The sequence below is a fragment of the Mustela nigripes genome, chromosome 3 (genome assembly GCF_022355385.1).
Source record: "Mustela nigripes isolate SB6536 chromosome 3, MUSNIG.SB6536, whole genome shotgun sequence".
NCBI classification, from domain to species: domain Eukaryota; kingdom Metazoa; phylum Chordata; class Mammalia; order Carnivora; family Mustelidae; genus Mustela; species Mustela nigripes.
The window spans coordinates 3,786,931-3,802,176 of record NC_081559.1 but is presented as its reverse complement, the minus strand read 5'-3'; the positions used below and the strand labels follow the sequence as shown (position 1 = coordinate 3,802,176).

At 42.3% G+C, this 15,246-nt stretch overlaps 1 protein-coding gene across 5 annotated transcripts in view; it reads left to right on the top strand.

The window, feature by feature from the left end:
* The window catches only part of STAT4 (signal transducer and activator of transcription 4), a 100,099-nt gene that overhangs the window by 716 nt on the left and 84,137 nt on the right, over nt 1–15,246 (top strand). For 3 of the 5 annotated variants that reach the window (XM_059393082.1, XM_059393084.1, XM_059393083.1), the window contains 2 exons: nt 3,160–3,288; nt 4,776–4,920. In XM_059393082.1, coding sequence (XP_059249065.1) covers nt 3,161–3,288; nt 4,776–4,920 — 273 coding nt within the window. In that variant the 5' untranslated portion in view covers nt 3,160. Of the gene's footprint in view, nt 1–36; nt 474–3,159; nt 3,289–4,775; nt 4,921–15,246 lie in introns of those variants that run through there. The other 2 variants (XM_059393085.1, XM_059393081.1) reach the window with 1 other exon arrangement.

Sequence of the window (15,246 nt, the reverse complement as noted above, 5' to 3'; positions counted from 1 at the left end):
CGGAGCGCGGGGCGCGCGGGGTGCGCGGGGGCCGGCGTGGCGCGCGCAGCGGCCCGACCCTCCCGCGACCGGTCCTGCGCCCCGCGAGCCGCCCCTGCAGGACCGGGAGCCCCGGGAGGTCGGAGAGTTTGGGACGTGGGTCCCGGCGCCGCGTCCCTCCAGCGGGACAGGCCTGGGAGCAGGAGGCGGGAAGCTCCGGGCACGGCAGTCCCAGGGGTGGTCTCAGCGGCGGCTGCGGGAGGGAGGGCCGGAGTCCCCCGTCGCCCACCGCCCGCGCCCGCGCGTCCGGCTCGGGGAGTGGGCGGGACCCGACCCCGCGAAGTCCCGGCCCGGGGCGCTGACGCACAGGAAAGCCTCCCGTGGGCGGGGACATGCAAATGCCGCCACGGCCATGGCGTCAGCGGCTCCGTCCCGGGGACGGTGAGGGCCACTCCGACTCGGGGCCGGACGCCGACGGGACGGCGCGGAGCCAGGTAAGGGGCGGCCCCCGCTTGCCGTCGCTTCCCGGGCCGCGGGCCGGACGCGCTGTGCGGGCCGCGGGGCTGCGCCGGGACGGTCGCTGCGCCCTGGGTCTCCGCGCGCGGCGGGTCGTCCGCGGCCCCGAGGGCACGAGGTCACGGACGCCCGGCGCAGGGGGCGCAGGTGCCGCAGGGGGCGCAGGTGTCGGGGACACTGGCGCTCAGACCCCGCATCCGTGGCGGGAGGGACGCCGGTGGCGGTGCCCGGGAAGGGACCCCGCGTCTCAGGCGGCTCCTGGGAGCCGCGGGCCGGGCAGCGGACGGGGCGCCTGGGTCGGGAGAACCCCGGAGCTGGGGTGGCCGGTGGCTGCGGCTTGGATGAGGAGGAGGGACGCTGAGGCAGGTCCGCTCCCGCGCACGTCAGAGCCGCGTGGCGCTGTCCGCTCCCCGACGGCAGGACGAAATGCCGCTTTACCTAGGCCGGACGTTCAGCGACGACAGACAGGCACCCGGTGTCCGGAGACACGCGCTGTCGCCGTCCGGGGGTGGGAGAAGCGGCCCCGGAGGGCGGGCCCCGCAGAGCGCGAGGAAGGGAGAGGAAGGACCAAGGCCTTTCTAGAGGCTTCAACAGAGAGGAGGGTGACCTGGGGTGCCCTGGGCCGCACCCCTTACCCTTCCCGTCTTCAGCCTCAAGTTCCGCTCTCTGGGAGGTGGACCCAGGTCCTGGGAGTAATGAACCGAACTCGGGGACAGGTTCCGTCCAGTTACTTCTCAGTGGGAAAATAGATTTTCATCCGAATCACAGCAAGGATTTAAGAAAAATTAGCAATAATGACTGTAATGGTGTTTTCAGCTCATGTGCTCTCACCGTTGTGGAGAGCAAGTGGACAGGAGACAGCAATGTCACGGTAGCATGGGGGCAAATGGTCCAATTCTGTGTGATCTGCAGGTACAGGCAGATACCCGTGTAGACAGGTGGATACAGATATCCAGCATCTGCAAAGACAGCTCTGTCTGGTTTCGGGAGACCTCAGATCGGTCCTTAGGAGCGATGCATCTTGGGTACGAGTCCTTTTGTTTACTGGTCCCTCGGATTTTTTCTCATTTTTTAAAGTTGGAGTAAAACTAACTCTCCGCCTGCCCTACGCACAGCCACATCAGAATTGCCACTCATTTAACAAGCACTTGCTGAGAGAAACACAATATGCCAAGAATGCGGCGTGTACAGGTCTTCAAGATATATAGTGAAATGAAAATAAAATTTTCTTTTCCCGGTTTCTTTCTTTTAGCAAAACGTTCCTCTATAGATTTAGAGCAGGGAGACTGTGCCCCAGAGTGGTTCCCTTTGAAACCTGAGGATGTGAACTACACGAAATCGGTTATCATGCCCTTCTGTAGGCAAAGGGAAATCTTAACTTACCTACAAGACAGGCCGAGGTATTATGGTGATTCATCATGTAAAAGTTTTGTCCTTTTATCTAAAATTGCTGATAAAACTATCAGAAGTTCGACTTTGGAAAAAGTAAAATACCCTAACTTCAAGATGTTGTATTCATCTCCCCGAGTTCGGAAATGTCTAAAGCTTCTAACTGGCGAGAGAAGGATAAGGTGGGGAAACACATACTTTTGGTTTTTTGTGACTGCCTCTGCCAAACACGTACCTATTGTGGTTTCCTCCTCAGTTAACCTGAGGGTTTAACTGCTGTCAGTCACACACCAGAGACTAATTAAAAGTCGACCTTAAAAGTTCTGCCCAGTCATAGTGGACCATCCCATGGAGAAACATAGATATGTATGGATTCAGAGAGATTTCAAGCTGAAAGAATTAGAGCCCACAGAAATGCATGCACGAAACTCTTCATAAAGCTAAGACCAAATTTGACTGGAGGTCTAGGAATAGAAGTATGACCCGGGAAGCCAGGCAACTCTGAAACAGAGAAAAACGATGGGCAGTTGGACAGGTAAGGTGCTCCTCACACAGAAAGTCTACTGCAGGTCTGAGAAGGCACAGTTTGCCTTCAGGCTGCTCAAAGTCAAGAGTGCAGAGGGAACAAGGGGTAAGAAAGGAGTTTGTTGAGAACACCGATTTGTGCGACAGATCAGAGGTGTTGGGGGATGAACGCATTCTGCAGTCAAATGCTCTACCCCTGAGCTATACCCCCGGATGAACGCTTTCTGGAGAAAGTTCTGGAGTTCCTGTTAGAGCAAAGCAGGACATGCTTTGGGGATACAGAACTTTTTCCCCCTTGATTAGTTATGACTTACGAAAAAGCTGAGGATGCTTTCTCTTTGGATTGAAAACATCTTCTCTTTACTGTTTTCTTATATAAGGTGACTATAAAATAAATTTTTTTTTAGTTATTTAACTAATAGACAACACTGTCTTTGTTTGAAACCTAAGGGAGGGGCGCCTGGGTGGCTTAGTCAGTCAAGAGTCTGCCTCAGGCTCAGAACATGATCCCAGGTTCCTGGGATCGAACCCCACATCTGGCTCCTTGCTCAGTGGGGAGTCTGGTTCTCCCTCTCCCTCTGCCTCTCCCCTGCTTGTGCTCACTCTTGCCCTGTCTCTCTCTCTCTCTCTCTCCCTCCCTCACTATCTATCAAATAAATAAAATCTTTCAAAAAAAATATATGGGAGAAAAACATGTACCACCGTTATTAACATTATTTTTAAACTCTAATTCTATGTCTTCGTTTATAGCATGTCTCAGTGGAATCAAGTCCAACAATTAGAAATCAAATTTTTGGAGCAAGTAGATCAATTCTATGATGACAACTTTCCTATGGAAATTCGACATCTGTTGGCTCAATGGATTGAAAATCAAGACTGGTAGGATCAAGCATTATTGTATTTTCCCTAGAGGTTGATGTACAAGTGCTTTATGCTCTCTCTTTGTGAATTCATTCTTTCATTTGCCTTTGACTCCAGAGATGCATTCTTTCAGATAATTTTCTTCAAGCATTTGAAAAACTTCCTCAAAGGAAGAGAATCATTGTTCTTTCTGGTTTCATCTGTTGTAGATGAAAACTAAATGCTTCTAGGGCCTTGGTTTTTTGGTAAACCCAATCCCAGTAATTTCTAAATATTAAAAAGCCATGAGGCACCTGTGTGGCTCAGTGGGTTAAGCCTCTGCCTTCGGCTCAGGTCATGATCTCAGGGTCCTGAGATCGAGCCCCACATCAGGCTCTCTGCTCAGCGGGGAGCCTGCTTCCCCCTCTTTCTCTGCCTGCCTCTCTGCCTATTTGTGATCTCTGTCAAATAAATAAATACAATATTCTAAAAAAAAAAAAGCCACAAAATGAACCTATGGTTTATCTCAATTTTCAATTTACAGTCTCAGTGTAAATATTTTTTCTTACTATGTTTTAAAATCATTCTTTAAAGCTCTGTTTATCTTGTACAATTAATTTGTTTTGAGTGGTCCTATGTCTTACTGTGATAAAATGTCCATAACATAACATTTACCATTTTAACCATTTGTCATAAACTGTGTACAGTTTGGGGGCATCATGCACATTTCCCCTCCCGCACAACCATCACCACCGTCTGTCTCCAGAACTGTTTCACCTCCGCAAACTGAAATTCTGCTCTCATTAGCCAAGAGCTCTTCACTCCCTCTACCCCAGGCCTGGCAACCCCCTTCTCTTTTCTGTCTCTCTGCCTGTGACTACTCCAGGCACTTCACGTCCATGTAAGCACACAGTATGTGTGCTTCTGTGGCTGAAGTATTTCACTTACCATGTTTTTTCAAGATTCATTCATGTAGCTTGAATCAGAATTTCCTTCTCTTTTTAAGGCCAAATGATATTCTATTATAGATGTGCCACATTTTGTTTATTCATCTTCCTATTAACATTGGACTATTCCTACCTTGTGGCTATTGTGAATAAAGCTAATATGAACGCTGATGTACAAATATCCGTTCAAGGTCTTGCCTTTAATTCTTTCGAGGATCTACCCAGAAGGGGAATTGCTGTGTATAATTTTCTGCTTATATTTTGAAAAATCTCCATCCTGTTTTCTACAGTGGCTGTGGAAGGGGTCCCAGTCTCTCCACACCCTCACCAACACTTGTCGTGTAGGGTTTTCAGTAAAAGCCATTTGAAGGAGTGTGAAGTGGTAGCTCACATTTTGACTCGCACTTCCCCAATGATTAGTGCTGTTGAGTCTACTTTGATGTGTACAACTTAATTTGTAAAAGCCTTTAAATGCTTGTCACTGTGGAATAGATCGATCTCTTTTAAAATTTATATGGTAAAATAGTAGATATTTTACCAAGTTATGTCCTGCTGTGCAATAACACTTTTGTTTTTTAGGGAGGCGGCTTCCAACAATGAAACCATGGCAACAATTCTTCTTCAAAACTTGCTAATACAACTGGACGAACAGTTAGGTCGCGTTTCCAAAGAGAAAAATCTGCTCTTAATACACAATCTGAAAAGAATTAGGAAAGTTCTTCAGGTGAGAATGCATTCTATTTTTTCAAAAATGTTTTGATTTATGTGTCTTCAACTCAGCTAAAAAATCAAATATGTACCCTTATATTATTTTCAGTTCAGATTTAAGAGGGAAAATGTGAATTCTCTTATCGTTTTATGCTCTATTTTATCTGATTAAGAAATGTTTGTTTTTCACAAAATTTTGAACTGAAATACACTGTACATGGGAGGAATGAGAGGACATGTGTGATTTTCTTGTGACCGTTGACTCGTTGTGTTCAAATCTGACAATGCTGGAACAAGGATTTCAAAGGTTGTATGTTCACGGCTCGTCCTCTCTTGCCTTGCTCTCTCAAGTAACAACTTAGTTGGTATTGCCCCATCTTGGACGGAGGCCCCACTGTTGTATGTATCTTTCCGGATTTGGCTCACATCTTACCTCCTCCAAAAGATTCCTTGGTACTCTCTGGCCCCTAGCTCTAGGTCTCCAGCCTCTAGCTCCCCAAAAGTTTGCCCAGGCAAAGCTCTTCTGCCTGCGGTCTGTGTTCTCACAACATCTGCAACACAGCTGTACTGTGGCACTTAGTATAGCCTTTATGGGTGAAATTTCTATGTGTTTGTCTTCTCCCCCAAACTGGGGACTTTAATATTCAGCTTTGAATTCCCAGCGCCCGCCACAAGACTGGATACGTAGCAGAGTGTAATATTCATTGATTACAGGGATGAATGAATGAATGGGAGTGAAACGGGGATCTAGAGAATTAAGGGCAGGCTAATACTGAGTTACACTCAGAGGCGCTAGCATACATACTGAAGTCTGAACGTGAATTGCTGTGTTATTTCCCGAGTGTCTGTCCAATGTATTAGACAACATGGAAAGTGCATGTGCCATCTCTCAGTGAGGCATTCTTAAAACCCCAAAGTTATAATGAACACATTTTTAGAAAATTTTACCTAGACTATCATAGAAGTGTGCTGGGAGTTACTAGCATTTGTGGAAGGGAAATATATGTTGTTTTTCCTGCTGTATGAATTGCACTGAGCTGTCTTTGCCCTTGTAATCCCCTACAGATTTGCAAAACACATGGCCCAGCTGGGAGAATAGCTTGTTGACAACATAACAGGATTTTTCACAGCATAAAGCAAGCAGTCTCTTACAGAGATAAGACATTTAACCTTGGCTTCATTAGCTTAGGGCTCCCATCAATAAACTTAGAACAATGGTGGGCTATTGCTCCTCACAAGTAAAATGTGAGTAAGTCCCTGCCTGTTTGAGGGCCCATGACTAAGAATGGTTGTTACAGTTTTACCTGGTTGAAAAAGAATAAAAATAAAATAAATAAGTCTGTGACATGAAAATTCCACAAAATTCATGCCCCTTCATTTACATATTGACTCGGACTGCTTTTGTGCTTTAGTGGCAGAGATTGGCCCCCAAAGCCTAAAATAAAAATGCGTGTATGTGTATTATGTGTGTGTTTGTGTGTCTGTGTGTATTGTGTATTGTGTGTGTGTGTGCGTATCAGTCATAGTTATCTGGCCTAGAAGCAAAGGTCCTAAGGTCACTTGGCTGGAGGGACACAGATGGGTAAAATGAATGACTCATGGTATCTGGAAAATCTGAAGTTTAAAATTCTCAAAATGTGACCTTGGGCAATCACTTAATCTTTCTCAATGTCACATCTTTTCGCGTAAGTGGGAATGAACCGTATTTATTTTTTAGAAGGAAATAAATAAATTAAAAAATAATAAATAAATAAATAAATAAGTAAATTTATTTATTTATTATTCTAAGGAAGGCTGGAGTTTTTATTCTGGCAAAAAAAAAAAAGTAGGCTTCCAATAAATGGTTTTTGCTATTGATGGGTAAAAGAACAGGATTTTCTTAGGTGAAATCAAGGATAAACTTACAGCCCATTTTGGTTGGGGGGGTTGGAGATAAGATTTTGAGGGAGTTCAAGAACCTGCATTCACAGGGCGCCTGGGTGGCTCAGTGGGTTGGGCCTCTGCCTTCAGCTCAGGTCATGGTCTCAGGGTCCTGGGATCGGGCCCCGCGTCAGGCTCTCTGCTCAGCGGGGAGCCTGTTTCCCCTTCTCTCTCTGCCTGCCTTTCTGCCTACTTGTGATTTCTGTCTGTCAAAATAAGTAAAATTAAAAAAAAAAAAAAAAGAACCTGCATTCACATTTTGGCTCAAGCAAAAGCTCTTCTGTGTTTGTCACTGGCCCTCCAGCGTCTTACCTCTGTAGACCCTTCCCAACAAACTGCCCCAGGCTCCTCGACATCCTTGCCCCAGAAGAATAGACCTCCTAGTCCCAAACTACCAAACTCACTCTTCAAAGGCTCTGAGCCTCTCTGCGTGGCTAAGGATGCAATGCCATCCTTCTCACGCCAGCCCAGCTCCCAGTCTTTCCTGGAGGACCTGTGGATGTCCCAGTGCCTCAAGGAAATCTGCATCCTCCTTCACGGGGCGTGGGTTGCAAGATAACCAGCTTCTCCTTTGTGCTGGGTATATCTAAGCAGGTCACAAGCTCTTTGAAGTGAAAGCCTGACCTCCTTTTTTGACCTCCCACTCCCTCCGGTACCCACTGTGGTTCTCCTGCAAACGAGGAACTCAGAAAAACAGTTGGGTTGCTTAAGATATTTTGAACTGACCAAAGAGTTGCTCTTCCCTTTATTTTATAAGCTATATTTCTCGGGTATTTGTATTAATTCAGAATACAATAAAAAATAGTAATAGAGAACATTGTCAACTATGGTTGTAGACCTAAACAACCTGCATTGTATGTTTCTTTTTAATATATCATATTCCCACTATTGTTTATTTTGGTTTTCTTTAAATGTCTTTTTGATAAAACAACATCTTCTAAAAAAAAAAAAAAAAAAAAAAGAAGTAATTAGTGAGCATAAAGAAAATAATTGAAATGTATAGTACATTACACCATACATTATTTTCTAGTGTACATGGAGTTTTTACCAAAATTGTTCATTCGTTGAACATAAATCCTGTTTGAACAAATTTCTTTGTTCAAATTTGTTTGAACAAATTTCTTTGGGATTATAATAATATTCAATATTTCCTCTAACCTCTGGAGAATTTAGCAAGATTGTTAGTAAAATATAAATAGGAAGTTTCCTAAATGCTTAGTAATTAACTGCTACACTTCTGCATAACATATGTCAAAGAAGAAATCAGTATCGAAGTTAGAATATATTTTAGGTTAAATTATAGAAGAACTATGATATGTCAAAACTTGTGGAATATAGCTAAACCTGTGCCTAGCGGGAAATATATACCTTTTGTTATGATTTTTTTAAGTGAAAAACTGTAAATCAATGATCTTAGTGTAAAAATAGAAAAATAGTGAAATAAACTCAAAGAAACTAAAAGAAAGATAAAAAAAAAAAAATCTTCTGCTTCCCCAAGAATTAAAAGAGAAAAACAACCTCCTATCAAAAGACCGTGACACTGTGCTTGTCTGGTTTGAACGTTTCCATCCTCTGAGATTTTAAATGCAATGCATGTTAACTATTATAGCACAAAAGAGCAAACAATAAAGTTCCAGGGGAATTAAACCAGCGTAAAGCAGATTTGTTTTAGTTCTTTACAGAGCAGCTGAGGTCTTCAGTTTCCACATCCAGTTGAACACTGACGTCCAGCTCACCTTTGCACCTTTAAGAGGAGGCAGGGTCAGGTCAAGGCCGGAAGCAAGGACTACTTCGGGCTGAATCCTGACTCTTGGAAGCACTTGCCATACAGCCCAGGGCAAGATGTGTACACTCTCTTGCCTCAGTTTCCTCAGCAGTGGGAGGAAAATCACACTCGTATATTACCCCAGGGGTGTTAGAAGCATTAAAAAATTCTAAAAATGTGGTAAGCTGAGGATTTACTAAAAAGAAACACCTGCACTAGATATAGCAAGAATGCTATGCCTTATTCTTGGGCTTTTTTTTCTTTTTTAAACCAATAGACAATTTTTCTTTTTTTTTTTTTTAAGATTTATTTATTTATTTATTTATTTGTTTATTTATCTTTGGACAGAGAGAGACACAGAGAGGGAAGAAACACGAGTAGGGGGAGTGGGAGCGGAAGAAGCAGGCTTCCTGCCGAGCAGGGAGCCCGATGTGGGGCTCGTTCCCAGGACCCTGGGATCATGGCCTGAGCTGAAGGCAGATGCTTACCAACTGAGCCACCCAGGCACACCTAAACCAATAGACTATTTTTTTTAGAGCAGTATTGGATTTATAGAAAAGCTGAGCAAGGGTACAGAAAGTTTCCTTATACTCTCACTCCACCTGCCTCTCGCCAGTGTCCCCTATTAGAAACATCTTGCATTACTGTAGTACATCTGTTACAATTGATGAACCTGTTGTGATTCATTATTATTAACTTATTACATGAAGGCTTTCTCTTGGTGCTGTCTACTTCTATGGTTTTGACAAATGCATGATGTCATATATCCACCACTTCAGGTTTACTGCCCTAAAATCTCCTCTGTTCTACTAGTTCATCCTTCCCTTCCTTACCCCAAACTCCTGGCAACCACTGATCTTTTTAGTTTTTCTCTATTCTGCTTTTTCCAGACTGTCATATAGTTGGAACCATATAGTCTAGAGACTTTTTAGATTGGCTTTTTTCACTTAATAATATGCTTTTAAGCATGTCTCTTTGTAACTTGAGAGCTCATTTCTTATTATCAGTGAACAATATTCTCCTGTATGTATGTACTATAGTTTGTTGATCCATTTTTAGCAATTATGAATAAAACTGATATTAATATTCATGTGCAGATTTTTGGATGGGCATGAGTTTTCAACCCATTTAGGTAAATACGTAGGGGCTTGATTGCTAGATCTTTGTTCTTGGGCTTTCTATCACAAGACTCCTCCTTACTCATCTTCCTCACTGTATCTTTCCTGCTGAGGCTGCTGTAAATACAATTGATTAGGTAGATTTGAAATAAGAGACATTTACTTCTCACAGTTCTGGAGGCAAGGAGGTTCAAGGTGCTGGCAGATTCGGTGTCTGATTCAGCTTTCTGGTTCAGAGACAGCTGTCTTTCCACAGGACCTCACGTGGCACAGTGGGGAGGGAACTCTCTAGGTTATCTTCTATAAAGATGCTAATCCCAGTCATGAGGGCTCTACCCTTATGACTTAATCACCTCCCAGAGGTTTCACCTCCTAATAGCATCACATTAGGGGTTAGGACTTCAACATATGAATTAAGGAGACACAGATATGCAGTTTACAAGAACTTTCTTCTTTCTCCCTCAGAATGACATTTAGAAAATTAAAATGGGGGCACCTGGGTGGCTCAACTGGTTAAGTGTCTGACTCTTGATTTTGGCTCAGATCATGATCTCAGGGTCATGGGCTTGAGCCCTGTGTTGTGGAGTCTGCTTAAAATTTTCTCTCTTCTCTCTCTGTTCCTCCCTCCTCATGTATGTATGTAGGCACTCTCTCTAAATAATAATAATAATAATAATAATAATAATAATTAAAATGGCACATATTCATAATAAAAAATTAAAGTAATACAGAAAAAAAGGCAAAGACCATATGAGATAATCCAAAATCTACTGCCTACATATAACAACATTAATATTTGGTGAGTGTCATTCCAGATATCTATCCATACATATGCAAATGAAAGACTGGCTGTTGACACTTCGTACCCAGTGGTTACCAGAATCTTAGAGTCTCCTGTGCCCCCTCTCTCCAACTCCACTCTGCTTTCTTCCCATCCAGAGTAACCACAAATCTTATTTTTGCATTTATCCATCTCTTTGTTTTTGTTATAGTTTTACCACATATGTGGGTATCCTTAGTAAACATAGTGTATACATTTGCAAGTTACTGAATCTTACATAAATGGGATCAAAGTATATTTATTCTTGATAATTTTCTTTCTTCACTTAATCTTGTTCCTAATATTGATCTGGGTTAACTGCAAGTACGAGCTGTACTGGGGACTGTCATACATTCTTGGATTATTCATTTTCATTGCTACATAGTATTCCATTGTGTGAAGATATAGTGACTTATCCATTGTACTGTCAATGTGTATGTGGGTTACTTCTAGTATTCATTCACTATTTGAAACAATGTTGGACTGATGTTGGACTGAACTGTGTGTGCTGCCTGGTGCATGAAACATGCATAAAATTCTCTAGGATCAATACCTAGGAGTGGAATTGCTGAATCATGGAGTATGTACATCTCTACTTGCGCTAGGTAATGCCAAGATTGTTTTCCAAAATGGTGATACCAGTTTACACTCTCCTATTTGGGTAAGAGCCCTGGCTCCATATCTTTGTACACACTTGTAGTGGTCATATATCACATACCAATCTGGGGGTGTATCTGTCTGTCTTCTTCAGTTTAATTTTTTCTTCTTTTTCTAACTACTTTATTCAAGTGCTTTATTTATCTTGAGCCTTTCTCTTTTTTTCTTATAAATGAATTTATATACTTTTGAGAAGTACTTAATGTACTTTAATATGTAGTATTTTTACTGTTCATTTTGAAATAGTCCATAATTTCAGTATTGACTTATAATTTCTAGATAAATTTAAAAATTGTTCAAACAAAAATGCATAGAAATGCTAGATAAAATAGAACAGACTTAATATGTAGTCTTTTTATTGTTCATTTTGAAATAGTCCATAATTTCAGTATTGACTTATAATTTCTAGATAAATTTAAAAACTGTTCAAACAAAAATGCATAGAAGTGCTAGGTAAAATAGAACAGACATTTAATTGCATAGGTAAGCTCATCACATTAGAAGAAATTATAGAATCACAAAAAAATTTTTAACTGCAAGTACGAGCTGCACTGGGGACTGTCATACATTCTTGGATTCTAGAAATACAGATCTCAAGCATGAAGGACACCAGAGGAAAGAAAAGATCCAAAAAGTAACAAGAGAGAACAAATTTATTACCTACACAGAAATGAGAGGCAAACAAAGCCAAATTTAAAACAGAAATGAGAGAAGAGTAAATTTCTTCACAGAGCTGGCATAAAATATCCCTCAACTTAAAATTCTATACCCAGCTAAACTATTATGCAAAATTGAAAATTCACCACATAGATGCTACTGAGGGAAATTGAACACAGATGTTATGCATGCATGGTAAAATTTCAAAAGTACCACTACAAGTGAAAATAGAGTGCAGAAGAAATTAAAAGAATAAAAAAAAATTAGAATCTGTAAAAAAAATTGAAAGCATAAAATGAGGTATCAGAAAAAAATCCAAATAATGTCTCCTAAGTGGACAAAACTCAACAGTTATTAGACAAATTGTGGATTGCATCTAAAATATGAAATAACAAGAGATGAAGAGATCAAAGAGGTGTGTGAGAGCTGTCTTGTAGAGAAGCTTGGGGGAGACTTGGCAAGGAATCCAAATCTTATTCTGAGTGTAATGGGAAGCCATTGACAGGTTTGAGCAGGGGTATAACATCAACTTCTCTCTGATTTAAAAAGCTCACTCCAGGGGCACCTGGGTGGCTCAGTGGGTTGGGCCTCTGCCTTTGGTTTGGGTCATGATCCTGGGGTCCTGGAATCAAGCCCCGCATTGGGCGCTCTGCTCGGCAGGGAGCCTGCTTCTTGCTCTCTCTCTGCCTGCCTCTCTGCCTACTTCTGCCTACTTGAGATTTCTGTGTCTGTCAAATAAATAAATAAATAAATATTTACTATGTCAAAGGGAATATGGATGCAAGACAATGTTGGTGAACCAAATTTTAAAAAAACAATTTAAAATATCCTTCTTCAATCCACTTACTGTTTTTCATCTTGAAATTTGTGGTGTGGTATTCTTTTGCTACCATTTTCCAAGTGGTAAATGAATTCATCTATTCATTTGCATACTTTGTGTCACTTTGTGCTGGGCTTGTCTTTTATAAATATTACATAGCAATCTGATTATTCAGTCAGCAAATATTGAATAAGTCTTTGCTCCATTACTGGTCACATTTTAAGCACTAGTGATGTTATTGGAGGAATTCATGAAGCTTACAGTCTAAACAATTCACACCTCCTGTCTTCTGGTTTTTAACTTAGAGGAACTTCTGTGGCCATTCCTCAAAAACTAGTGTTTGGGAAGTAAGGGAAAGCAGGCATCAGCAAGATTGTCTGATAATAGAAAAAAATTCTCCATCAGTTAGAAGGCTGTGTTCAGGGTTTTGGCGTTAACTCTGTGGTTAACAATCCCACAACCCACGAGGCATTTTTCACCAACCAGGGTAACTATTCTGTTAATAAGTGTTTTAGGCCCCGTGGGTGTGGGGGCGCTTGCAAGTGTAGCCACATCTCACAAGTTCTGTTCTCTGCTTTGCCATGGCCTCCTCCTCAAAGTGTTTCTTGTCTGGGTTTGCCTGAGCAAAAATATGGGCTAGAGCTGAAAGCTCCTCAAAAGTTGAGAGGATGGTGAGTTCCTTCTCACCCGGGCTGCAAAAATTCTGTAGTTGGCCCTGAGTATCAGGTGGAGTGAGATTTTTGACATGACAAGGTAGAGGATTAGAAAAGTTTTTGCAGTAGGAAGAGAGGGGGAAGAAAACTGCTTTAACTGCTGATCTGCTCTGAATTTGCCAGATCTTACCTTCTCCCGCTACTTTCTCAGTTCACTCCTCTTCCTTCCCCTCTGTATACCACACGTAAAGAGACATGAAGGGGTGACCTCAACCTCTGACCTGAAAACAACCTGGTGTCACCGGTTGGTGTTAACTCAGAAAGAGCTGAGTGGAGGGTTCAACCATGCACGTCATCTGCTGTCCATGGTGGGAGCCAGTTGGGCATTCACTCACAGTTCTTTTCCCCAAGCCCCCTGCACACACACCTCAGATCTGTTTTCATCTGAGCTAATGACCGCATGCCAGTGTCACAATGCTTCTATCTCAGAAACTTGGAGACCTGCAGATTGTGCTGTTGAAGATGGAGAGGGAATTATTTGTCGAGGTTTTGTTGGTTGCGGAAGTTGGAATAGACAACAGAAGGTGGACGGTGTGCATCGCCATCCCTTGTCCCGTGCGCTTGACACTAAAATGGAATCCAGCATGATCAACCCAAGATCCCATCCACGGAAAGTCCATTCATGAATCCTTTTGTGTGTGTTCCTCCAAGCCTTTCTCTTCTCTTATCCAAGGCTGCCCAGATTGGTCTCCCTCCTTACTGTCTTCTCTACCAGTTTATTACTTGAGTCCATAGTGATTCGTCCTTTCTCTGAATGCTACTTCTCTTTGAAGTGTATTCCAGAGCTTCTTTATATAATAATGACTTTGTGTCTAGTGCACATATGAGGGTTTTTTTTTTATTCTGAATGACAATTTGGGTTTTTGAGAGTGAGGTTCATATAATTTGCTTTGGGGTATACTGTATCTATTCCATAGATGTTTGTTGACTGAATATTGGCTTCGTCCTATGAATTTGAACATCAGGCTCTATTGGTTGCTGAACATACAAGATGAGGAGGGTATAGATGTTCAAAAAGCTTGCAATTTAGAGTGGGGACAAAAGTACAAATAAATATTTATAATGCAGTGGGGTAAGCACCATGAGAGGAGTGTCTACAATCATAATTGGCAAAGTTGGGAACATTTAAGCTGTTTCTAGAAGGATGATTCGGGACTGTGAAGAGAAGAGAAGGGAAGAAAGGTAATCACATATGGAGAAGGAAAAAAAAAAAAACCATGTAGGAACATGAGAGAATGCCTATTTTCAAACTAGCTAGGCATTCAAAGTATTAAGAGGAGGTTATATGAGGGTCTTGAGAGCCATGCTGAGCTTTTTGGACTTCTGCAATGGGGAGCAATCCAAGGTTTTTAAGCCAAAAAGTGGTGTAAATATATGTTTTCACTGAAAACCTATCTGGATATGTTCAGAGCTAGTTTTCTGTCTAGGACAACCTGGCCCTTATCTAATATAGGCAAAGAAATATTAGATAATTCTCCTAAGGTTGAAAGTATTTAATTTTCTCATTCCTGCCCCTTTATTTCCTTTCCTCAAATCATTTGAATTTAGAGAACTGAGCTAGAGACTGGAAACATTTTATTTTTCTTAACACCCAAACTAGCTGTCATGTGCCAAAGGTAAAAAAAAAGCTAAACTGTTTGGATGATGAGAGGTCAAGTTCAATGCTTGGTTTGGAAAACTGCCGCATAATCATCCATGTCCAGGAGCTGACATGGGAACTCTATGTGGCTTGTGACTCCACTGGCCTGGGACGATAGCAGAAGTTTAGAGAGGAGCTGCCAATCCCAGTGTAAGCAGCCGCGACCAGGAAGGAAGATGGATTCCTACAGCTTATAGTGTGATGACTAACCATGCCACTGGGAAAGTGGTGGA